Source organism: Macaca thibetana, chromosome 12 (assembly GCF_024542745.1).
Source record: "Macaca thibetana thibetana isolate TM-01 chromosome 12, ASM2454274v1, whole genome shotgun sequence".
In the NCBI taxonomy this organism is placed as follows: Eukaryota; Metazoa; Chordata; class Mammalia; order Primates; family Cercopithecidae; genus Macaca; species Macaca thibetana.
In genome coordinates, this window is record NC_065589.1 from 6,642,500 (window position 1) to 6,669,474 (window position 26,975).

General features: G+C 45.7%; 1 protein-coding gene across 5 annotated transcripts in view; it reads right to left on the reverse strand.

Annotated features, from left to right (window-relative positions):
* The window catches only part of AGAP1 (ArfGAP with GTPase domain, ankyrin repeat and PH domain 1), a 469,017-nt gene that overhangs the window by 142,043 nt on the left and 299,999 nt on the right, over nucleotides 1–26,975 (reverse strand). For all 5 annotated transcript variants that reach the window (XM_050751653.1, XM_050751648.1, XM_050751651.1 and 2 more), the window contains one exon: nucleotides 24,893–25,054. In XM_050751653.1, the coding sequence (XP_050607610.1) occupies nucleotides 24,893–25,054 (162 nt within the window). The remainder of the gene's footprint in view (nucleotides 1–24,892; nucleotides 25,055–26,975) is intronic.

Here is a 26,975-nt window from a genome sequence, read left to right on the forward strand (position 1 = left end):
CGTAAAACCAGTTTGGTGTTTGAACTGTACAACTGTCAATTGTGGGAATCCTATATATACGCTGCTATCAATACTTACATACTTAAACAATACTTATACAACTCCATATACTAGCCAGAATCTCTGCTAAAGTCATTTTCGGATTGTACATACGAAAAAAATCAATCCATGTCTTCAACTCATTTTTTTGTAATGTATAACAATAACTTTTGCTACTATCTTACATGAAAGGCAGACATGACAGCACGGAGGCATTTCCAGTTCCACTATGTGGCCAGCCAGGCTCTCCCAGGTATGGAGGAGGCCAAAGAGAGACATCCATGGTTCACAATGGAAAGAGGCCAACACAAGCTCAACTGCCACGAAGCAATGCGCAGCCTGTGCGTGGAAACAGCTGGTCTACCCCAAAGAGCAGCAGGAGGCTACGTTACCGGGAGGCTATGCTCTCCTCGGCGTCCACGGCGCTGACGCATCCCCAGGTGGGCATGACCTTAGTGGCCAGGATATTCTTGGTGAGTTGAAGAGTCACCTTAAAAATGTGGTTCAGTGCTATTTAATGTGTAATTTCTGACGATTATTGCCTTCAACATTTAAAAAGCGTAATATAACAAGTGATCTCTTAGAACACGACAATGTCCCCGAGCCTTTCTCAGGTGAGTCAATAAAATCTGAAAATACACTGTACATAATTTGGCTCCCATGTGTAATACTGCAGTCTATAAGAACTGAATCCTCAGAAAGGAATGGGTGGCAGCCTCTGTCCCCACATGGAAGGTCGCCTGCCGCTACATGCCAGACACTTGAAGCGCAGGAGTCCACTGACTGAATCCTGACAACAGTCTTGGGAGGTAGACAACCTGACTCTTCCCATTTTACAGCAGAGAGCACTACAGGAGAGCGTGCGGCACTCGCCCAGGCCACCCTGCCAGGAAGAAGTGGAGCTGCAATTCAAACCCAGGGAGACTGGCTCGTCTGTGCACTCCTCACCACCCCTGTCATCTGGGCCCTCACAGATGAGAGAGAAGTGTGGACATCTGTGAGGCTGGATGTTTCATTTTCATGGACAGCAAGATTCTAAGCATTTTTCTGCAAGTCTGAATCTGTGGAGAATCTTTTACTGTTTTCCCCTGACTCACAATTCAAGAAGACATTACAGGAGAAAATCAGAGGTAAAAAGAACATTTTCCAAAATCGGAGCAATGAGAAGAAATGAAACCCTTACATGAAATATTTCAGCAGAAGAGAAATTCCTTCTTCTTCATTAGATTTGGGAATTGCAGAAGGAAATGCCTTAATTACCCATGAAGCAAGATAGCCTTACGTGATTGCCTTCACTTTAAGAGCCTTAGAGAGAATGCCCAGTATCAAACGCTTGTGTCTTTTTCCAATTGCTGGGCAACTCCAATGCCACGCACCAACCTCTGAAAATTATCTTATATGAAATGAAATGATTTAAAAAGCCATCTTCTTTCTTTCTTAAGAGGTGGGGTCTCACTGGGATGCCCAGGCAGTACTTGAACTCCTGGCCTCAAGCGACCTTCCCGCCTCAGTCTCGAGGAAATTGCCTTGAAACTGTATAAGAGTGATATGCATTTTTGTTAGCACCACTTCATATTTGCTGGTTCTCTGGACCACTTTTTAAAACTGTCCAATTTTCTGATTGATCATGCTGCTTGGATAGAATAAACCCTACAAATATTGGAATATAACTGTATGTGGAGAATGAGCTAGAACATACTGAATGAAGTATTTTTTTTTTTTTTGAGACAGAATCTCCCTCTGTCACCCAGGCTGGAGTGCAGTGGCGCAATCTCAGCTCACTGCAAGCTCCCCCTCCCGGGTTCACATCATTCTCCTGCCTCAGCCTCCCGAGTAGCTGGGACTACAGGCGCCCGCCACCACGGCCGGCTAATTTTTTGTATTTTCAGTGGAGACGGGGTTTCACTGTGTGAGCCAGGATGGTCTCGATCTCCTGACCTCGTGATCCGCCCGCCTCAGCCTCCCAAAGTGCTGGGATTACAGGCGTGAGCCACCGCGTCCAGCTGAATATTTTTATACTGACCCTTCCAAATTTAAGGACAGAGAAATAAGAAATGTATAATAATTCTTGAGACATAAAATACTTCTCCAGTCATATTACCAGAGAATAAGTACAACACAAAAATCTAGGTAAAATTCAGCTTGTTTTACACAATACAGTAGAACATAAGCATACAGCACGTGATGTTAACTACAAACAAGTACTGAGTTTAACACGGCCACCACAACAGTGCAAACACAATTCCCCGGCCAGGAAGATGCTGACTACAGAGGGCCACCTGGCGACAGCCTCACCTCTGCTGGGCCTCTGCTGTGTGGTCTCCTTGGTGAGCCCTGCTTGGCTGCCTTCGCAGAAAAGAACCTTGCCCACCCCTGGTGGTCCCAGTTCCTCTTACTCTATCTTATTCCACTGTGCTGATCACAATCTGACACATTACACATTCACTTATTTACTGTTGCAGTCCACATGCGCTTCTAGAACCTTGCCACTCTCCATCCAGAGGCAGAGTCTATTTCTGCTACCCTAGACCCTAGGTGGGACTCTGACTCTGTTGACTACAGATGGAGTAAAATTGACACTCTGTGTCTTCCGAGGCAAGGTCACAGAGGAAACAAGACTTCTGCCCAGCCACGCACCTCTCTCATGTGATGCCTGCCCTTAGAACCCAGCCGCCAGGTTGGAAGGAAGCCCTGGCCACATGCAGAGGTCCTGTGTCGGTGTTCTGGCTGAAAGCCCCTGCTAAGGTCCCACCCAGCAGGCAGCATCAACAGTCAGACACGTGAGCGACTGGGATTCGAGATGTTGCCAGTCTTGGCTTCTGAGTCTTCCAGGTGAGGCCCCAAACATCATGAGGCAGACTCAGGCCTTCCTAGCTGCAGCCATCCTAATTCCTGACCCGCAGAGGCTGCGGGGAAGCATCTTTGTGGGAACTCTGCTGGAAGGTGTGGATGGACACAGGGGCACACGTCAATGGAGAGAGATGGGTGCTTTAAGGAGGATGATCTGTTTTGAAAACAGCATCTACTGCTCAAATAGTAACTCTGACACAACAGATAATATTTGAGCTTTTATTTTTCTGCAATTTGATTAAAACCAATAAAACAGGGTAGGAAAAACATGAAAAAAAAAAAAAAGGTTTTAACAGGAATCCTAATGGTAGAGCTCTTGGGACAACACGGCTTGTGGGGCTGTGGGTCCTGGGGTGTGGCCCACATTTTGATGAGTCTGAGTCTCGGTGACGCTGGTCCTTCACACAGATCTAGCTGATCTTAACCTAAACCACTGGTTCCCAATCCTGGCTACACAGTTGAATGATCTAAACTGTCCAGACTGCTGACTGGCCAGCCCTTCCCCTTCTCTTTCATCTCTTCTCCTGTGGGCAGAAGGAAGACTCATGGATTCCCTCTTCCGAGGCTGTCCCTCCCAGTGAGCTGCTGCTGTGACTGCTCCAATCCATGCACTTCTCCCGCATGGAGTGATGCTTGCCAATGTCTTCTTCAGTCCTCCTCCCACTGACCCACCTCCTCCAGGGATTCCTCGTCCTCCTGGACTCCTCGATTCACGACGCTTTCTCCAACCAACACCCAGGAGCTGGTGCAGCCCGAACTCTCCTAATCCCCTCTAGTTTCTCCCACATCTTCCTGGGCGGCCCTAAGCTTCGTGTGTGGCTTCACGTCCTCCTTCCACACAGGCAGCCCCTCAGCTATGCCACCAGTGTGCCCAGGCCCTGCCTGGGGCCGCCTCCCCAGGGCAAACCCTCCTCCAGCCCAGCTCGTCCTGTCCCAGCTCCTACCTCTCCCCTGTGCTCATCACCACTGAGCTGCGGACCCTCCTGATGTTTTCAACTGGTCTATTCTTCCTCCCCTCATGGTTCCAGCTGGGGGAAGGCTTAGGAACTAGGTTTTCATTCAGGACATTGTAAGCTTACAAAGTCACCAAATGGGCAGAAGAGCTGGGTGAAGCCACACGCAGCAGTGACCTCTACATAGTGCCTGGTCAATAAATACCTGTCAGCGGCTTGAATGAAAAATATCTGATTCCGGCCGGGCGCGGTGGCTCAAGCCTGTAATCCCAGCACTTTGGGAGGCCGAGACGGGCGGATCACGAGGTCAGGAGATCGAGACCATCCTGGCGAACATGGTGAAACCCCGTCTCTACTAAAAAAAAAAAAAAAAAAAATACAAAAAACTAGCCGGGCGAGGTGGCGGGTGCCTGTAGTCCCAGCTACTTGGGAGGCTGAGGCAGGAGAATGGCGTGAACTCGGGAGGCAGAGCTTGCAGTGAGCTGAGATCTGGCCACTGCACTCCAGCTCGGGAGAGAGAGCAAGACTCCGTCTCAAAAAAAAAAAAAAAAAAAAAAATATCTGATTCCAAGGAAGAAGAAAGACACCACAGACTACAAGCTGTTAAGATCTGGTATTGCCTAAGTCTTACAGTTTTAAATAACAGTAACAACCATCATCATCACCTTCATCTCACATTATTATCTGAAGGACACAGGAGAGGAATTCTCAGGGGATGCAAACTCTGAAGAACAGGAAAACCACAACTCCACATTGTCGGCCAAGGGAAGCCTGACAACATGTGGTCTGTGCGGTCCTCGGGAGACCCAAACTAAAACTCAACGGCCCCAAGGTGCAGGTGCTTGAGAACTGGAGGCTCACCAGCTCCCAGGCAAAGCAGCGCTGAAGCAAATCACCTGCTGGGAGACCATGTGAGTGATGACAGCCAAGGAGGTGACAGTGACACCCAGCCTGGGAAACACGAGCCGACCACAGCAAAAAGGGTGGGTGCAGGGGAATGAGTATGCATCCCCGATTCTGAAGTGCAATCTGAGAGCTCATCTTGCCCAGAGTGGAGTCGGCGGGAAAAAAAAAAAATCATCTCTCATCTTTAAGATTCCATTTACCCACTGGGCCACTCATTACTGGAAAGTTATAGGATAAATGCAAGTGTTTCAGAGACAATGGAAAAAGTTGACCTCTGCAGACAAACGAAAACAAGGAGAAATGCCTGCATGCCTTGACTCAGTACCTGCTGCTCAGAGACACAGCCACACCCGCCAGAGGACACTTACACTAAGGTTCAGAAATCACTTTCTGACTTCAGGGTGGGGGGGCGGGTCGCATTGAAGGACGAGAAATTCTGAGCAGTATCTGAAGCAGGAGTGACTGATTCATGGCAGCAAGGACAAGGAATCCACTGTCAACCACGCACCAATCAAAAGGAGTGTTAGGCCAGGCACAGTGGCTCACGCCTGTAATCCTACCACTTTGGGAGGCCGAGGCAGGTGGATCACCTGAAGTCAGGAGTTCAAGACTAGCCTGGCCAATATGGTGAAGCCCCCTCTCTACTAAAAACACAAATATTAGCCAGGCGTGGTGGCGGGCACCTTTAACCCCATCTACTTGGGAGGTTGAGGCAGGAGAATCACTTGAACTCTGGAGGCGGAGGTTGCGGTGAGCCGAGATCGTGCCACCACATTCCAGCCTGGGCAACAGAGTGAGACTCTGTTTCAAAAAACAAAACAGAACAAACACACACAAAATAACAAAAGGGGTTTTAACTACCAACCTTCTGCATACTTTTGGTTTTATTTTCTGGAAAAAGCAATAATACTTTTAACGTGTTTAAATCATCTACTTTTGTAATTAGGAGGGAGCCTGAAAGTTGACTGGCTCCATTACAGGAGCTGCTTTAATTCCATATTACGCATGGATGGATGAGGACAAGGTGAAGTCACAGAATGATGTAAGAGAAGAATTTGGCGGTTCCCACACAGTTACATGGAAATTGAATAACCTGCTCCTAAATGACTTCTGGGCAAATAATGAAATTAAGGCAGAAATTAAGAAATTCTTTGAAACCAATGAGAACAAAGAGATAACTTAGCCAGAATTTCTGGGACACCATTAAAGCAGTGTTCAGAGGGAAATTTATAGCACTAAATGCCCACATTGGAAACAGCTAGAGAGGCAAGAACAAACTAATCCAAAAGTTAGCAGAAGACAAGAAATAACTAAGATCAGAGAAGAACTGATAGAGACATGAAAAACCCTCCAAAAAAAAAAAAAAAAAAAAATCAATGAATCCAGTAGCTGGATTTTTGGAAAAAAAACTAAAAACAATGAATCCAATAGCTGTTTTTTTGAAAAAAATTAACAAAATAGACTGCTAGCTAAACTAATAAAGAAGAAGAGAGAGAAAAATCAAATCGAAATAATACAAAATGATGAAAGGGATATTACCACTGACCCCACAGAAATACAAACTACCATCAGAGAATACTATAAACACCCCTATGCAAATAAACTAGAAAATCTAGAAGAAATGGATAAATTTCTGGACACATATATCCTACCAAGACTAAACTAGGAAGAAGTCTAATCCCTGAACAGACCAATAACAAGTTCTGAAATTGAGGCAGTAATTAATAGCCTACCAACCAAAAAATAAATTAAAAAAAAAAAAAAAAAAGCCCAGGACCAGACAGATTCACAGCTGAATTCTAACAGAAATACAAAGAGCTGGTACCATTCCTTCTGAAACTATTCCAAACAACTGAAAAGGAGGCACTCCTCCCTAACTCATTTTATGAAGCCAGCATCATCTGATACCAAAACCAGGAAGAGACACAACAAAAAAAGAAAACTTCAGGCAAATATCCCTGATGAACATTGAGGTGAAAACCTTCAATAAAATACTGGCAAAACAAGTCCAGCAACACATCAAAAAACTTATCCACCACGATCAAGTCGGCTTCATCCCTGGGATGCAAGGTTGGTTCAATATATGCAAATCAATAAATGTTAAACCATCACATAAACAGAACCAAAGATAAAACCACATCATTATATCAATAGATGCAGAAAAGGCCTTCGATAAAATTCAACATCCCTTCATGTTAAAAACTCTCAATAAACTAGGTATTCATGGAACGTATCTCAAAATAGTAAGAGCTATTTATGACAAACCCACAGGCAATATCGTATTGAATGTGCAAAAGCTGGAAGCATTCCTTCTGAAAACTGGTACAAGACAAGGGTGCTCTCTCTCACCACTCCCATTCAACACAGTGTTGGAATTTCTGGCCAGGACAATCAGGCAAGAGAAGGAAATAAAGGGTATGCAAATAGGAAGAGAGGAAGTCAAATTGTCCCTGTTTGCAGACGACATGATTTTATATTGAGAAAACCCCATCATCTCAGCCTAAAAACTCCTTGAACTAACAAGCAACTTCAGCAGAAAGTCTCAGGATACACAAGATCAATGTGCAAAAATCACAAGCATTCCTTTACACCAACAATAAGCAAGCAGAGAGCCAAATCATGAATGAACTCTCATTCACAATCATTACAAAGAGAATAAAATACCTGGGAATATAACTAACAAGGGATGTGAAGGCTGTCTGCAAGGAGAACTACAAACCACTGCTCAAGGAAATAAGAGAGGACACAAAAAAATGGAAAAACACTCCATCCTCATGGCTGGGAAGAATCAATATGATAAAAATGGCCATACTGCCCAAAGTAATTTACAGATTCAGTGCTATTCCTATGAAACTACCATTGACATTCTCCACAGAATTAGAAAAAACTATTTTAAATTTCATATGGAATCAAAGAAGACCCTGTATAGCCAAAACAATCCTAAGCAAAAAGAACAAATCTGGAGGCATCATGCTACCTGACTTCAAACTACACTACGAGGCTACAGTAACCAAAACAGCATGGTACTGGTACCAAAACAGACATACAGACCAATGGAGCAGAACAGAGACCTCAGAAATAATACCACACATATACAACCAACTGATCTTTGACAAACCTGACAAAAACAAGCAATGGGGAAAGGATTTCCTACTCGGTAAATGGTAGTGGGAAAACTGACTAGCTATATGCAGAAAACTGAAATGGGACCCCTTCCTTACACCTTTTACAAAAATTAACTCAAGATGAATTAAAGAGTTAAATGTAAAACCCCAAACCATAAAAACCCTAGAAGAAAACCTAGCCCATACCATTCAGGACACAGACACGTGCAAAGACTTGATGACAAAAATGCCAAAAGCAATGGCAACAAAAGCCAAAATTGACAAATGGGATCTAACTACACTAAAAGACCATCCACACAGCAAAAGAAACTATCATCAGAGTGAACAGGCAACCTACAGACTGGGAGAACATTTCTGCAATCTATCCATCTGACAAAGGGCTAATACCCAGAATCTACAAAGAACTTAAACAAATTTACAAGAAACACACAACCCCGGCCGGGCGCGGTGGCTCACGCCTGTAATCCCAGCACTTTGGGAGGCCGAGGCAGGCGGATCACAAGGTCAGGAGATCGAGACTGCAGTGAAACCCTGTCTCTACTAAAAATACAAAAAATTAGCCGGGCGTGGTGGCGGGTGCCTGTAGTCCCAGCTACTCAGGAGGCTGAGGCAGGAGAATGGCGTGAACCCGGGAGGCGGAGCTTGCAGTGAGCTGAGATCAGGCCACTGCACTCCAGCCTGGGCGACAGAGCGAGACTCCATCTCAAAAAAAAAAAAAAAAAAAAAAAGAAACACACAACCCCATCAAAAAGTGGGCAAAGGATATGAACAGATACTTCTCAAAAGAAGACATTTATGCAGCCAACAAACATATAAAGAAAAGCTCAACATCACTGATCATCAGAGAAATGCAAATCAAAACCACAATGAGATACCATCTCATGCCAGTTAGAATGGTGATTATTAAAAAGTCAGGAAACAAAAGATGCTGGTGAGGCTATGGAGAAATAGGAATGCTTTTACACTGTTGGTGGGAATGTAAATTAGTTCAACCATTGTGGAAGACAATATAGCGATTCCTCAAGGATCTAGAGCCAGAAATACCATTTGATCCAGCAATCCTATTACTGGGTTTATACCCAAAGGAATATAAATCATTCTGCTATAAAGACACATGCACGCATATGTTTATTGCAGCACTATTCACAATAGCAAAGACATGGAACCAACCCAAATGCCCAACAATGACAGACTGGATAAAGAAAATGTGGTACATATACACCATGGAATACTATGCAGTCATAAAAAGGAATGAGATCATATCCTTTGCAGGGACATGGATGAAGCTGGAAGCCATTATCCTCAGCAAACTAAGACAGGAACAGAAAATCAAACACCGTAGGTTCTCACTCATAAGTGGGAGTTGAACACTGAGAACACATGGACACAGATAGGGGAACACCATATACCAGGGTCTGTTGTGGGGTCAGGGGTGAGGGAAGGGAACTTAGAAGATGGGTCAATAGGTGCGGCAAACCACTATGACACATGTATACCTTTGTAACAAACCTGCACGACCTGTGCATGTATCCTTTTTATTATTTTGTTTTTGAAGAAATAAAGAAAAAAAAGAAAAAAGAATTTGGTGGTTCTTTGAAAAGCTGAACAGAATTACCAGATGACCCAGCAATTCCACTCCCAGGTTTATACCCGGAAAAAACTGAAAACAGGGACTCAAACAGATACTCGTATGACAATGTTCACTGCAGCATCATTCACAATAGCCAAAAGCTGGAAACAATCCAAGTGTCCGTCAACAAACAAAATATAGTAAATCCACACTATGGGATATTGTCCATCCTTAAAAAAGAGTGGTGTATGGACACATGCTACAATATGGAACATCATGCCAAATATAAGATGCCAGACACAAAAAGATCCATATTCAACTATCACATGATTCTATTTATATGAAATATCCAGATGACGCAAATTCACAGACAGAAAACAGATCAGAGGTCACAGGGGCTAGGAGAAGTAGGGGCTGGGGAGTTGTTGCTTCATGGTTAGCAGGTTTCTGTTTGGAGTGAAAAAAATGTTTTGGGAATGGTGGTCATGGTTGTCCAGCACTGTGAATGTGCAAATATAATTCAATGGCACTGAATTGGACACTTAAAAATGATTAAAATGCAAATTTTGTGTTACATACAGCCATGTATCCCCATCGTTAAGTGATGCATTCTGAGAAACGTGTTGTTAGGCAATTTTGCCATTGTGTGACCACCACAGAGTCCATACATAAGCCTAGATGGCGTGGCCTACCACATACCCAGGCTGTGTGCAGAGCCTACTGCTCCCAGGGCATAAACCCATACAGTGTGTGACTATACCAAATACTGTCGGTGGCGGTAACACAATGGGAAGTGTGTATTTAAGCATCTAACCACAGAAAAGGCACAGTAAGGACATGGTATTCTAATCTCATGGGACCACCATCACATTACGTGATCCATCATTGAACAAAATGTCGCAATGTGATGCACGACTGTATTTTGCCACAATAAAAAAGTTCAAAGAAAAAAGAAAGAAAAAAAGGGAATAAGAAAGGGAGAAAAAGACAATGATGAAGTTCTGGATGGGAAAAGAAGAGAAATTAAATAAGAGAAGCAAGGACAGCCTTACAGGAAAAAGGAGAATGGAACAGAAAGAGGGAAAGGAGAAAAAGGGGCCAGAATGTAGAAAGTGATGGGAGGTTGGGCTGGGGAGGAGGAGCTGAACAAAAGGAGGGGGCCTAGTAAGAGGAGAAGCCCCCTGCCCGGCCCCCAGCCCCGGTGGACGCCCTCCCAGCTGTGTTCCCTGCAGCAGCACTGGTCCTTTGCACACCTGTACAGAGACCCTGCCGCAGCTTCCCCTTGCTGGGCACTCCCATAACCCCCCATCCTGCCCCTTCCACCAGCCCCAGCATCCTGGGAGACCCCTGAGGCCAGCTTCCTCTCCCAGCAAACGGCCCTGCAGCAGTGAGTACACTTCCAGAGACCCTGCAGGCTTATGGAATGTCTCCTCATGCTCACACATCACGCATCTGAACAGTGTGGAGGAGTGTTTTCAAATGCTTTTTAGGGGTTGGGAAAAGAATTAAGACAAGAACTGGATTTGGCCTATACACGAATGGGTATCAAATCTTGTCTCAGAACTCAAGTAAAAGAACTTGGGAAAAAGTAGTTCTCCTGGGCAAACTAAGCTGATGGGCAATCAGAAGTAGAAGGCAACAAGTCACTGATGACATAACATATTAATCTTTGAATGTTCAGAAGGAAAGAAAACCAATTTCCCATCAATGACATTCTGGAACCACTCAGGACACAATGGTGGAAGTCTGGAAAGAATGGCAACCAAGGGCTGGCTTTGGTTCTGCCCTTCCACGAATGGACTGGGCAGGTGTTTCTGTGCTGCTCAAAAGGAAACAGGGCCTAAACCTTCTCTATGTCCCTTCAATGAGCCTGGGAGAGCAGATGAGGAAGAGGAAGGTTGAAAATTCCTATCTTCGGTAGTCCCCTAGAGCCAATGATAACACAAGTTACTTTTACCATGTATGAGTTCTTCAAACCAACACCCCACAACAGCAGTGCCTCATCGGATGAATCATCCCCCCTTCCTTCTGACCACCTAGCGATGACCTTCCCAGTTGATGTCCCCACGTTGTGCAGAATAAAGTAATATTTGGGGGGGAAAATCAAGAAAATAGTGACAGATCTTAAACGGCTGAATTAATTGGCCTGTTGAGGTAATTATATGTTCATTGTAAGAGTGACTCTGCACTCACAGCTAAAAGTGTTTCTGCATGTTTACTGACTCTTTGATTCTCCTTAAATGTGAGAAATGGATTTACTTGTCCAGGTAAAATTACCAGGCTGCAAAGAGATCATCATTATATATGCCAGCTTTCCAAAATTACAGCCTTTGAAACTTTGATCATTTGTTCTTCGTGGATCTGATATTTTCCAAGTGCTGTAAAAACGCCTTCTGTCAATCTGCTGAAGCACAGCCTCCAGTAAAATGTCAGAAGTTTTTATGGTTGGAATATTAACTTATTAAAATTAAGAAACACTCTTCAGATAACCCATAATAAAACCCCTTATTTTATAGGAACTTATTCTGTAGGAAGAATCCTAGACAAGCCAAGATTTGGAGGCAAGACCACTGAGAAGACAAGCACCCCTTCCAGGGGGAGGGAAGGTCACCGTGGAGACGCGTCAGAGGCAGCGAGCACTGCTGCCCTCACCTGGATCGGTGGCCCTATTGCCGCTTTCTATGTCTATGGCCTTGAGCAAGTTACTTAAACTTTATGACCCTCGGTAACCTCGGTTATAAAAATGCGGATAATGGCACCCACCTCCCAGGTTTTTGTGAGGGTTATGAGATGCTGTGTGCAAAGCATTTAAGCCCAGTGCCTGACACATGGCAATAGTCAATAATTGATTGTGATGATATTGCTAATAGATTGACAACTATGAGTTTCTGTTTTGAGATTGATTTCCTCTCTGAAAGAGGCGTCGCTAAATGTGTATTCTGGTAGAAAATATTTTATTTTCATGAAATTCAGAAAGAAAAAAAATACCACTGTGTGTGTGTGTGTGTGTGTGTGTACGCATGGAACATGAACTTAGAAATCCTGGTCAGCTCTCTCAGGGGTGTTCTGGTAACCATGCCTACAGTATATCATGGCTTCTGCAGAAAACCAGCTGAAGGGGAAAATCATTCCTACCTGAAGAAAGCAAGAAAGATCCAAATGAAAAATCAAGCCAAAGAACAAAGCTACCTATTTATTGAATTAAGAAGAGTCAAATCAAGTGATTGAAATACCTGCTGGAGCAATGCTAGGACTCTCATCCCTCACATAAGCTTAGTGACCAGAGGCCCCCAGGCAGCGTGTCTTGGCAAGTTCAAGACAGACTTTGAGAGACATCTCACAGTGATGACATACTCTGAGGTGTCCAATTCCTTAAGCCTTGCAGAAAATGTTAAAAACAAAAAACAAAAAACACCTTAGAAATTGTCCTAACAATTCTAAGACAATCCTTAAGACAAGAATCGGAATTAACAGCATAACATGAGGAGGCAAAAAAACTTGGTTTATACTGGTTTTCACTTCTACATAGTAACACTGGTTTAATTGTCTGACTTTCCTAACAGGCAACATCATGCCTCATTCTGGTAGGAAACAATCCCATCCTTTCAAATGTCCCCAGACTTCAAGATCAATAGCAAGGGGAGGGAGGAAACAATGGGAAAAAGCCTTTTGGGCACAGGGTAGCAGGCTGAGCCCAAACCCAGCAATGCTGACATGAGCTCCACGGTCACACGGAGCGACCACTCAACAGTAGGAAGAATTCTCTGCCTATTTTCCTGCAGATGAAAATATCTTTAGATAATTAATGCTTTTATGCCAAGATGGAAACTAACCGCCAGATCTCCTCAAAGCTTGGAGCCTCCCCTGGATCAATCCGGGAACCTGAACACGGTGGCCACATAATTGAACCTGTCCTCGACGCTCAACATGTGTGCTCAGCGGCAAATGCGGTGAGATATCTTAAATATTATCAAACACTGTTATCATTAAACAGAAATTAGATGGAAACAAGGGAAGCCTAACAATTGACTAGGAGTTCGGATGCTCTCAATGGCTAATATGTCCATTTTTCACCTGAAGCCCTCTCCAAACGCAGTTTTGCTATTAAGCAAAACCCAAAGAAAGGTAATCAATTCCAACTAAAAAGCACTTATCCTGGGATGACGACGTACAAGGCACTTCAAACCCCTGGCTGCCTGCCAAAACCCAGACAACAGCCATCAATGTTTCCGACTATTCGAGGAGCACAGGGGCCATGCATAATTGACTAGAAGATGGGCTAAAACTGTGCCCAATCAGTGTGTGATCAAAAACGCGTGGAATATTCAGCGCCACTTGATTACACGGAGGTTCGTCCTTTCACTCTCCTCATGAAATCTCTTCAAGGTCCACAGTACTGTAATAAGATCATTACTGTCAAGCGGTACGAATCGCAGGCAATGAGTCTTGGGATAGGGAGTCATACTTCACAAGCTCCCCTGCTTTCTCTTGCTCTCTTTTTTTTGTATTTTACTGCATGCAGAGGCAGCAAGGCGACGAGGTGGCAGATAATGATCACATCACTGTGTGGCAACTAGAAAGGCACTTTTAAGAAAAAGCAGAGCGAAATCAGCTTAAGAGAAAACTAAAACATTTTTCCTTTGCTTTTTTCCACTTAAAAAAATTAAATAGAATTAAACTGTGTGCAGTAGGCACTTTTCATGAACTCTGATACAATGTCATTGATTTTACCCATTTGATAGATTTTCATATTGCAGCAAAGCCCATTACCCCACAGACAAATGGCCAATTTTCTCCATGTCCCACGTGCACAAGAGGCCCTTGTGAAGTTGTGTGTGCGTGCACGGCAATGCCTGCTGAAGCGTTCACTGCGCCTGTCCTTTCATTGGCTCCACACCCTGGTGCCTATGGTATGTCTGAGATGAGAAAGGGGTGGAGTGGAAAGCCAAGAGGGTATTAGCAAAGATTACTAAATAAACACACAAAGTTTATCTCAACTATACCTTCTCCAAAGCATGAATAATACATCGTGATAAAATGAGAGTGAGTCAGTAACCATGATCGGACCCCGCAGCCAGGCGAGACAGGCATTTGATTAACACTTAAATCAGCGATGCAGGATTCAAATGAACGATGGGAGGGCTTAATCAATCGCCACCCTCCTCCCTCCAACCTCAAACTGCCCTTAAAAATGCGCACTCTAGCTGGCTGTGGTGATACATGCTTGTAAATGGCAGCAACTCAGGAAGCTGACATCGGAGGATCTCTTGAGACCAGGGATTTGAGACTAGCCTGGACAACACAGCGAGACCACATCCCAAAAACAACACAAATACACTTCTCTCATCCAAAAAAAAAAAAGGCATATCAATCTTAAAACGAACAGGAAAACTGGGTTTACTGCATCTGAATTAAATGTCCATAAGTCCAAAAAAATTTCAAGAGATGTCCCCTTGTAACACAGCCCATCTTATCCTGTAGGTTCTAACTGTCAGCAAAGCAGCTGAAGCAGCGATTTACATCTTTTTTAACAAACGTATCAGAGTGTGTGTGCACTGTTTGCAAGGAAGCCATACCACAACCCAACAGGCCTCCTGAGAAGCCCAGCAAAGGAATGACTGTTTCCCAGTTCTCAAGGGCAGTGGTGGGGATCCGTGGGCACGGCCCTGCTGTGCTGCAGAAATGGACATGCACAGAGGGAGAAGCAACTCTGAGAGCCACAGGATTGAGAGTCAGAGGCCTACAGAAGGCTCTCCTCCCACTCCAATCCCCTGAAGCCTTTTCCAGGTTAACAGATGAAATGCAAAGCAAAATACAGACTTCCAAGTCCCAGAGGCCACTCATCTACTGGCCTTGGGCAAATTACTCAACTTTATTCAACCCTCTTCCTCATTTGTGACAACAGAAATGCCACCACACACCTGCCAACACTGCACAGGGTTGTTTTAAGGATGCAATGAGGTAGCGCACATTTACGAGCAGGCAGTAAATCCATGGTGTCCTTCCTTTGCATTGGATGATGTCTCCTGACAACAAATCCAAGACTCGGGAGGGAAGAGTGAAGAGGAAAGGACAGTTGTGATCTGTCCAAGCAGTTTCTGACCTGAGAGAGTCCATGAAATATTTTCCTTAAATGGCATATGGTGGGTAGGTGAGTGGGTGGGTGGGGGCCATAGGGACATTAATCCCACAACCAGGAATAGAAAGTGGCATGGTTTTACAGACTGAATGTTTGTCTCCCCCAAAATTCACATGTTGTAGCTGTAACTCCTCACCCCACCAACGTGCTGGTATTTGGAGACTGGGCCTTTGGGAGGTGATGAGGGTTAGACGAGGCCATGAGGGCTGGGCCCTCATGATGGGATGGGTGTTCTTATAAGAAAAAGAAGAGCTTCTCTCTGTGTGTGTGTGCACACCACAGAAGGGTCACATGAGGACACAGCAAACAAAGGGCCACCTGCAAGCCAGGAAGAGAGTTCTCCCTAGGAACAGAGTCAGTTGGCACAGTGATCTTGGACTTCGCAGCCTACAGAACCATGAGAAATGAGTTTCTGCTGGTTAAGCCCCCAGTCTGTGGCATTTTGATATGGCAGGCTAAGACAAACGGTAGGTGCAATTTTATTTCATCCTCCCCATTTGCCAAGTTGCTTCCACATAGACTAAGTTTTACATTCATCAATATCCCTTTTGTTTTACATCTTTAGACAGAGGAACGAAGTCGCCACTGCCTGTGAGATAAAACACTGCCTAGTTTCATTATTGCCAGGGCTGGGAGGAAAGACAAAGCGAGCTCAGCTAGAACATCTGAAAATATAACCCCCTGGGCATCTCTACTTCCCGAAGCCCAGGCCGCACGTGTCTAACAGAGCATGGGAACATCTGAGGGCTGCTGAGGCCGAGAAAAATGCCCTTGTGCATGAGATGAGAACCTCTCATACCTTGCTGCTGAACATTTCAATCTGCATCCCTGTACTTTGTGTGTAAAATACATGCAGCTGAGAAAGTATAAAAGAGTAGATGAGGATTTAGAATAGTAAGGAAGACACAAGTTGAACAGCACTGGCCGCCAGAACCAGCCCCTCTTCCGGCTTCAGGACCTTGGTCAGAGTGGACCATAATTTCACCGTGGCTTAAATGACATACAAAGAGCCTGAGAGCTCAAACATTTTGAGACCATCAAGAAAAGACTTCAAGACAGATCCTAGATTCTGATGAAAGTCGACCAACGCAGGGTCTCTCAAGCTAGCCCGAATTATACTCCCAGGGTGCACAGAGGAAAACATGGTGTCCCGAGTTCTCTGCTGGTGGACACCAGAGCCCGTGAGCAGCTCATGCTAACCGAGCCTCACTTACAGGAGAGAATCTCAAAGTCTAGCTAAAAAAAGGAGGTGAGGTCCGTCACATTTCTGTATCTTAGAAAGGGATCTTGTGAGTAGTCAGCATTTTTCAAAGGCGAGTTTATGCTTCTGTGTAGCAGGAGACTAAGGAGCTCAAACGCTTGTCTGTGGTGTCAGGAGTTGCCTAGGTACCCCCAGGAGCTCCAAGCCACCTCCTTACAAGATTTAGTTTGTTTTGACTTTTCAGATTGTTTCCTTTTTTTCTCCTTGGAATAGCAGATATTTCATTCTCTGTAGAATGTGTGTGAGTGTCTATTGCCCTTTGGGGAACCTCCCTGAGGTCCTCCAGGCAGCTGGGGGTGCCCTGTGCTCCTGCATATCCAAGTTTCCCAGCGTGTTTCTACTTTCTCCACTGGTCTATGTGCGTCCTGATGGCTGGGCTGCTTCAGTTAACGTCCCATCCAGCATCAGACAAAACTCTTGAGTGCAGTAGGTGCTCAATGAACGTTCTTGGACCTGAATCTAACCCCTTTAAGTTTGCGTGTGCTTAAAAAAATTAAAAACAAACAAACAAACAAACAAAACCACACTACCAAAAATCCTTCTGTGCATCGGTTCATCATGATGGAATCCTCTATTCTGGCTGCCCCTGCTGTGATCGACTCATCTTTGTTTATTTCTGACCTGCCGGCTTCCACAAAGGATCTGAGAGCGCTTACAGCTTGTGTGTGTTTGTGGCGGCCGGACCATACCCTGCAGGATGGCTTTTGAGTCAACTGTGCCCAATCTACAATGTCAATGTCTAGAGTAAACACAGATGATCTACTCAATTTCAGCAACTTCATTCTCTTGGAAGCTGGAGTTACAACCTGAGAGCAAACTGTCTTTGGAAAAGTCATCTAGTTTGTGGGGAGGAGGCAAGTCCATCAGGATACATGACAGCTCAAGGGTGAGGAAACCCAGCCAGTCTCCCGATACCCTTAGCAGAGTCAAATGACTGCATTGCCAGTGTATCTCCCAGGAAAATGTTCTGATTCTTGGTTTTCCACATTCACTATAATGAACTGTTCAACTTAACTGTTCAGATGCACTAACCAGTGGTTCACCAATAAGGAAGTTTAATTAAGAAGTCCTTATTGTATCAAAAAGTACTGTTGATTATGCAGTTTTTAATGGAGCTGATTGTGGAGACTTCTTGTTCCCTTTCCAGGATAGCTGCCAATGGTAAACAAGGAGCAGACACGGGAGGTGCCAGTGGAACGTTGACGGAGATGAAAAGGAGAAAACCCGAGGGAGGAATGACATTAACACTCGTGCAACTGGATCTCCCCTCCAGCTTCCTCCAAATAACACAGAATTCAATGTGAAAGCCCCTCTAGACCGGATATAAACCTGGAAGGTAACAGTTTCTGGGCCCTGACACCTTGCCAGTCATGTGCTCACCATCACGTGCATACTAATTGCACCCCAGGAGTGAGAACAGATGAGAACCTTGTGCTAATAAGACTCTTACAACCTTGTTATATTCTAAATAACAAAACAAACACACTGTCCTCCCAATCACGGCATGCGAAATCCCCAAACTACCCAGCAATGGCTCAAGCTGCATGATAGTCCATCTAACTGGATGGTTACAGATTAACTGAGAGCTTCCACGCACCCACGTATTGCTTTTCTGTAATAATGAGTATGCAAGAAAAAAAACAAAACAAAACAAAAAAACACCGTACGTTACGCATGCACGATTCTTTAATTTCTCTCCAAAGTGCCTTCCAAAACATCAACTAATTAATATAAAAAAAAAAGTCCTAAGGTAAAAGGTAACTGATCAAGAAGAGCAACATCTGTTTCTTAGCATCTAAGTAAAAACAAAACTCCATTTTGTGACTAATTAAATCACCACCACTGGCGTTTAAAGTTGTAAACAGGCAACATTTAATGAAAAAGTAATGCTTTCTGCAGTTTTATTAAATAAGATAACCATTATGTGCTCAATCTGCACAATAAAAATTAAGCTCTACAACAGGTTAGCCTTCCCTAACTTTTACAACTCAGTGCGTTTTTGTGCTTCTTCTGAATTCCCATGCCTTTCTCGAATATTCTGCCTGACATCCTCGTTATAGTTTCTTGCATGTCTTATCTCCATAATCAGGCTCTAAACTCCTTGGAGAGAGAGAGGAACTGAGTTTCATTTCTCAACGTCTCCCATGGAGCCAAACACACAACGCTCTCCCTGTGGTGGTTGCTTCATATTTGATGAAAGAATAAAATGATCCACAATTTCAGGTTCTCCTTTGAAAGAGTGAAGGGAAACTAAGTCCTGGGTGACCTCTGCAACTCTGGAGTTAATGAAATTTGTCAACATTTCATTGCTCAGTGAGTGCAGCTGTGATGAGCAATTCATTTTCTACCTTAACAGTGAGAGGCCCGTTTGTGACTTACCCTCTACAGGAGAATCTTTCAATATCCATCCAGGATGAACCACACAATGGTGCGATAAAGACCAGAATGAACAACCAAAGGAACAAGATGAGAAGGATAAAATAAATTCCCTTCTGAGACCTTCAGAACAAAGCGCTGTGAACCCAAGAGGGGGAAAACACCAGGATTTCTGCATACCCTCTCGTATAATAAGATTGGGTAAATCCAGCCCGGTCCTGCATTTTTAAAGAAAGATCTTTGCTACACAACTTCTAGATGTTATGAGACATATAAAAGTCAGTGTCTTTACATGGAATCTGAGAAATATCAAGGAAGCTATTCAGTGTGCCCCACTCCCAGATTCAAAAGCAGCTCCACATACCTCAAAGACTTGCTTTTTGCCTGGTGGAAAGAGTTTGAGGCAGAGAATCAAGAGACAGTTCTGTCACCTACCAGCAATCTGACCCTGGACAAGAAAGCCACTTAACCTCTCTCTACTTCAGCCTTTTCACTGGGGAAACAGGGAAATTAGCACTTGATGCAAACTTGCATGAATGTTATAAAACTAACGAGAACCACCAGGTTCGGGGCCACAGAATGGGACTGCAGAGACCGTTCATTTTAGCAATGACAACCTCACTACTGGACCCGAGATAAGAAGATGCCCAGAAAGTATTGTAATTCAAAGACAATGCCAAGAGGTGACAAGCCATTAAAGATCTGGAAAATCCCAGATCTTTTCCAGGTGCTTTTCCCTGGAAACATACCCTTAAACTCGGACCTGGTCGGGAATCCAGGGCCGTGGTGCAATCACGTTCCAGAGCCTGGGTTCCTCTACCGTGGTCCAACCCATGCAGACCCCATGCAGAGTCAGGGTCACTCCCTCTCAGGTGGCCCTGGTTCATAGAGCTTTTCCTAGGGTTCTTAATATCAGAACCAAAATACATCTCCTTGAGGCTTCGACCCATCAGGTCCCATGGTTACCACCTGGGCCATCCAGGACAAGTCGGGCTGCCCTTCACTCGGCAGACTTTCCACCAGCTGGTCACAGTCTCCGTGCCTCATGACCCTCATCCTCATCACCACCCTTTTCTCCAGTCACTGCATGCTCCCTCCATGCATGGGCTTCAGGCCCCGTCATCATCCTGCCCAGTCACATCTCAAGTTCCTTCCACTGGTCTACAGTGACCAGGCAGCACAGCAGCCCGCCTGTGATGTAAGAGCCTAGTGGCGGGCTCCGTCATCCACACATCTCCTGGTAATCCTCAGGACCCAAAACATACACAACAAGGTAAGGGATTCTCCAGTCACAGTCCCTGCTCCTGCATCTTTCCAGATTCATCCGATTCATGTTAAATTGTAAACCTAAGAAAATAAATGCTCTCCTTAGGCTGGGGTCTGACACCCTCTGCCATCTGGTGCAGAACAAAGTGGCCGTTCTTCAGCAAAAAGAGCACAGCAAGGACCTGTGCAGGGAGAAACTCAATGGCAGGAACGGCCCTATGTCCACCGGTCACCCTGACAGCCCCGTGCAGACACAGCGTTTCTGGGTTTGCAGCAGCAGATACTGATGATTCCTACCATTAGCCTTTACTCTCTGCATAAGCGCGCCACAGAGGTAAGAAACAGCCAGAGTGAGAACCTCTGCGCTCGGCTAGGAGTCTAGGAAGACCTTCTGGCAGGGTCCTTGTCGCGCACAGCTGGGGAAGGGCGCCGAGGTCTGTTCAGGAAGCCGCGAGGGCTCCCTGGGCCAGGCTAAAGCCAGACCCTGGGGGATGATGGATGGGAGCACACACCCGTGCCCTCTAGAGGCTTCGTTTCCTGTGCTTGCGGACCACCAGCAGAGTGGCATGGCACAGGCGGCAGGAGGTGCTGTGAAAGACGAACACCCTACGGCTTCCGCTGGTTTTGTCTTGGTCCTGGGAGCCAACTGTATGAACTGGCATCCGGGGCTCTCACGCCTTTTGGCTTCTGGTTGGATTTGGTCAAGGAGGGGCCACTGGAGACCAGTGGGAGGGAGAAGAGTGAGGTCACCCTCACCCTCCCGGTCACCACAGCTGGATGTGTCTCTCTTGAAGGCCACAGATCCTAGCTGGAAGCTTTCCCAGATACTTGCCCTCTCTTCGCCCCATTACATCCCAGGTTCTACACCAAACCCACCACTCTCCCCGCACCTCTGCAGACAGTCCCAGGAAGACTCTCCTTGGTGAGCCAGCTTGCGAGCCCCATCCCATTCCAGATTCATCAGCTGACTTCAATGCATTCTACTGACCAATGGATTCAAAGGACCCTGAAGAATTTGCTGACTTCAATGGAATTTTATTTTTCTTATACTCTAAAGAGATTTGAACCTAGTTATTTGTTCCAATAGGTTATGTTAAAAACCATAAAATTCAACTACTTAACACACATCTTCTATACAACTTTTTATATCTGTAATTCCAACTTTTCAGCACTTGGTCAGGCGACAGAGAACACACTAGAAGTAACTAGTCACAGAGCCTTGCAGGAAAGAGAAGCAGAAATGGTTTCTTATAACTGAACAGTATTCTTAGAACATAAAATACAGGCCAGGTGTGGTGACTCATGCCTGTAATCCCAGCATTTTGGGAGGCTGAGGTGGGAGGATTGCCTGAGCCCAGGAGTTCAAGACCAGGCTCGGCAAAAGAGTGAAACTCCGTTTCTACAAAAATACAAAAAATTAGTCAGGTGTCATGGTGCCTGCCTGTGGTCCCAGCTACTTGGGAGGCCGAGGTGGGAGGATCACTTGAACCTGGGAGGTCGAGGCTGCAGTGAGCCATGATCGTACCACTGCACCCCAGCCTGGGTGACAGAGTGAGACTCTGTCTCAAAAAATACAATCAATCAATCAATCAATAAAATAAAACAAAACATATATAACTAGCTTTATTTTCAAGAACAGAATGTTTAATTTGGGTGTTTTACACAATGTACTTTGAAGGAATTAACAGTATATAAAACGATCAAAAACATCGTATATCATTGAATCTACAATGATAAGATATGTTCTGACTTTAGAGATGTTACAATTTGGGGGGAAAACATGGCTTTGAAGAAATGAAATATAGACTGTTTCATAAAAGCGACTCATTTGTAGTCTGATAGGTAACTTTTCCCAGGGAAAAATGATACATTTTATTTTCTATTGGAAAGATGTCATAGCCGCTGACATAGAGACCAGACTCTCCTAATTAGAGAGTGGGTGGTTCCCTCGAAACCTCTGCCTTGGACTTCCAAACACACGCCACCCACTTACACATCCATGTTTGAGACACTTGCCATTTCCTCATCTCGGAGTTTCCATGGTGCCTGAAATCTTTCTACTGGTGTTACCACTTCGGCAGTAAGACCCTTTAAGGAAAGGGGTCCCCAGTTGCTGCTTGGACACAGCCCGTCTCAGCCTTGGTATCCACTATTGCCTGGCACCCACATACCATCCCACTCACTCAGCAAGTGGACTCGAAACATCAGGCATCCAACATGGTCACGGTCACTTGTCAAACTTCCTTCAAACGCACCCGTGCTGAAGGGAACACTGGGTAGTACCAGCTGCTCAATTAAATGTGCAGAAATGCTACTGATTTATGGTAGCGCCCCCTCCCCGCCCCCATTCACTTGTTTACACAGCAGTCAACACGTGGGTGGGATAACGAAAGTGTATCTAAGTGGCAACGGTCAGTTCCTACCAGGCTGTGCATTAAAAAAACCCACAGACCTCGACTGGAAACACACAACAAATGCAAGAAGACGTGTACCTGTGAAAATGAGCACACGGCCTGACCCTAAAGGGAATCTAACCCCTGCCCCTGTGTGTGCAGCCTGGGGGTGTGGAGAGCACAGGCTGCCCACCCTGGGGGAGGCTAACCTTCTTCCCAATCAGGGAGGGGTGGCTGCACGTGCTTGCCAGGGTGATTTTTGCCAAACAGTTGTCTGAAGGAGTCTTACCAACACAAAGCGCTTGTGGCTGAATCCGTTTTCAGTGGGAAGGTCAGTGGCACCTGTGGCTGCTCTGACCCGTAACCATTACTTTCCACCATCGCTGACTTAACGGAATTATCCTCACTCACCACATGAGAAAAATCTTTTTTTTTTTTTTTTAAAGACAGAGTCTCACTCTGTCGCCCAGGCTGGAGTGCAGTGGTGTGGTCTCAGTTTACTGCAACCTCCACCTCCTGGGTTCAATCAGCTCTCCCGCCGCAGCCTCCCAAGTAGCTGGGATTACAGGTGCGCGCCACCACACCCGGCTCATTTTTGTATTTCTAGTAGAGACGGAGTTTCATCATGTTGGCCAGGCTGGTCTCAAACTCCTGACGTCACGTGATCTTCCTGCCTTGGCCTCCCAAAATGCTGGGATTACAGGTGTAAGCCACTGTGCCCGGCCGAAAAATCAGTTTTTATTGCCTCAATATGTTAGCAGAAAGCTTATAGGAGGCAAAACGGGAAGAAATGTCGTGAAGGAGAAAGGCTTCCAACCGTTCTGCAGAGGCTGGCGGGCTACTCAGAGTTCTGAACTTCAGCTTCCTGATGATGAAGGAAATGATGCTCCCCGCCTCGGGCGTTATGGAAACACACAACACACCCCACGCTCTGCCCCTTCCCTGCTAACACACGCACCTTAGGTTCACGCACTCCGCTCTGGACATGCGGAGGGGACGGGCCACTCCCTCTAATGTGGCCACTGTCTGATAGCTCGCGGGTTTGAACCCTCAATCGAGCAGAGTATCTGGAAAAGGCGTGGCAGCCATAGAGAAAGGACGGAAGCCATAAAGGTTGCCCCTGGGCATGAGACCCTTGCTGAAGACACGCTTTTACCATTGTCGGTCTCACAGGTATAACCACACTCTCTTACCACTGCCGGTCTCACAGGCAACAATTCATGTTCTGACAACAAGGTTCTCAAATGTTAATTTTTCCTTTTAAGTATTCCTTTGTTACAACTGCGCTAATTTTACCTCTCATAATGTGGGGTGTTTGTGTGTATGTGTGTGTATGTATGCATGCACTCACGTGTCTCTACTTGCATCTATGGAATTAAAAAAAGGGAATTCATTTGGAGGAGCCACTTCAGGAAGCTCAGCTTCAGCCATCAGTGGCAATAAAAATGAAGTAAGGACTCAGGTGAAAGGACACCTCACAATGAGCGGTGACAACTGGAATATTAATAGAGCCCACATACCAGAAAGAGCTGATGGACATTAACAGAAGAGGTGTTTATCATAACACATTGCTAAAAGCTGAAATCAAGGCAGGTGTCTGGTTAGTTAAGAGTCACCAATATCAGAGACGATTCCTAAACTAGAAGTAGGCACCGTCCCCAGCAGAGTCATGCAGCATGGCCCGCCTTGGCTGGAGAGGACACTCGCCCAGGCTGCCAGGGTGGGCGAGACCTCAGAACCGGATCAGGCTCGTAGCTGGGAGACCAGCACTCCTACCAGCTACCAGCAACAGCGGCCAAGAGTGAGAGCAGATTTGGTTGAGAAACATGAGAATCAGACAGTGATGAAAAGGTCCCAAGGGCCCTCTAGTGCCACCTTGCAAACAGAAAGCACATTCGGTGACCAGCATTACTGTGCATTTGTGGTGCTAAGGGTGTCTAATTTCACACATTTGAAGAATAACAAAAGAATTTTCCGAAGTGGAGACTCTCCCTGGGCACCCCGGAGCCCTTACCTTCAGCAGTGCCGGACAGGCCATCGGCTTTGAAGTTGCTAGTGCTTTTCTTCCTTCGGTGCTTCTTTCTGTTGGCGTGAGGGGAGGGGGGCGGGTCGAGCTTGGGGCTGGTGGTGCTGGAGATGCTGGGGCTGGAGCATACGGAGTCACCCAGCCCCGTGTCTGCCGTTGGACCGGAAAAGGCAAAAAAATGCAGAGAGTGAGCACCTACAAAGTAGAGTACGCAGAAACAGCACAGCCACGCTCCTCCCACATCACACGGGGTCCTGCAAGTAACATCCCATCACTGCATTGCTGGGTTGGAGGCCCAGAGCCTCCGGTATGAGATGGGCTCAGTCCCCCTTGCTCTACTGTGCCACCTGCCATCTAAAAACAAGCATTTATTTTTCTATCACCAGCATGCTGTGGATAAGTTCTCCTTCTCTCCTTTGCATGACTGGAGCTCTGCAAAAGGAAAGGGGTGAGTTTATGCTTTTTAGTTGTCTTTCTCTTCTTAAAATTACCTTGATATGTTAGAAATGAAAACGATGCATTTAGGAATACATTTGGAAATATCATCTGAAATGGGTTTGACTCCTGTGGGTGCGCAGGATAAGGGATTCCTGATCCTTTCTTCTGGCCTCAATATTACAGATGACTGTAACTTCACCTTGTTTTATTATCAGTGAAAAATTCTATGCTATGTTTTTCTCTCTCTCACCAATGTCCAGTGACAGTGTTTGGAAGTCGATATAGCAGGCCTGCCAATTTTTGATTCACTGAAGCCACTTAAATTTCAAAACCAGTGCACACGTGATTATTCACTGTAAGTGAAACTCTCAATGTATTATGTCCATTTGTATCTTATCAAAGAGAAGGCCAAAGTGGTATTAAATAACCAGAACGCACATATAATTCAACCAGGGTGGAAAAGTACACTGAACATGTGCAGGAAAAACAGGTGGTGCGTGCCTCTGGAGTCTTGAAAAGTTTTTGTTTTACGATTCAGCATCTTTAAGTCCAAAGTCAGAGTTCTGTGCAGCACACTGCACCCATTCAGCTGATTTTTTGAGCACTGACTGTAAGCCAGCAGCTTTTCGAGATGCTGGGAGCCGCCACTGATTGAGGAGAAACAGATAAAACATTCCTGCCCCCAGTGGGAACCCTCTAAAGTGGAGTGGCAGTGACATGGCAGCCGGGCTAGAACCTAGAGTCCACCAGAAGCTGGTAAGAGTTACGGGAAAGACAGAATAGGAACACGGGGCATTGAGGCTAGGAGGTCTGGGAGAGGTGGCAGCAATGGGGGGTGTCATTTAAAACAGGGTAGCTGGGGCAGGTCTCACTGAGCAGGGGACACTGAGTTAAGACTTGAAAATGGCAGAGGAGTGAGAAGGTAATGAGGGCAGAGAAACAGCCAGAGCCTGGCTCTAAGGAGGGAGCCTGGTGTGTTCCAGAAACGGAGAGGGGGCCGGAGTGGCGGCGGCCGGTGTGGGTGGGGGAGGCCTGTGGAAGGTGGCACTGGAGAGGAGGGGGCTCGTGGGCCACCGTGAGGACCCTCTCCTGTGCTTTGGGGGAAATGGGGAGCCACTGCAGGGTTTTGAGCAGAACAGTGACATGATTTCAAATATAAAGATAATGGAAATCAAAATGAATTGAAAATATGTATATTTTGCAAAGTTCTAGGAATTTTTATTTTATGTTGAGAAATGCAAAAACATTCAATTTAAGGTATCTGAGAAATACATATGGTCCCAAGAACACCCCGATGCACGTTCCCGGCCGCCCTAAGGCAGAGACCCTTTGCCCCTCTCTGCACGGTGGGAAGCGTCACCTGTTATTGCTCGCACCCTTTACACGCGGAAGAAGAGGGCTGTGGGGAGCTTCTCCTGCGAAGGGGGTGAAGGGCCACTCCAGGGTTCCTGCAGGGCAGCCCAGGCGGCACTGGACACCATGAGACCCCTGCGACTGTGTCAACCGTGTGCACTCCTTGTGGGTGGACACTCACTCACAAAAGGTGGAAGGTCCCTTCACCACTTTAAGGAGTTGCGAGAAATGTGGCAATTCGGTGTCTCAGCGACTTTCCCTCTACCAGGGCGGAGGTGCT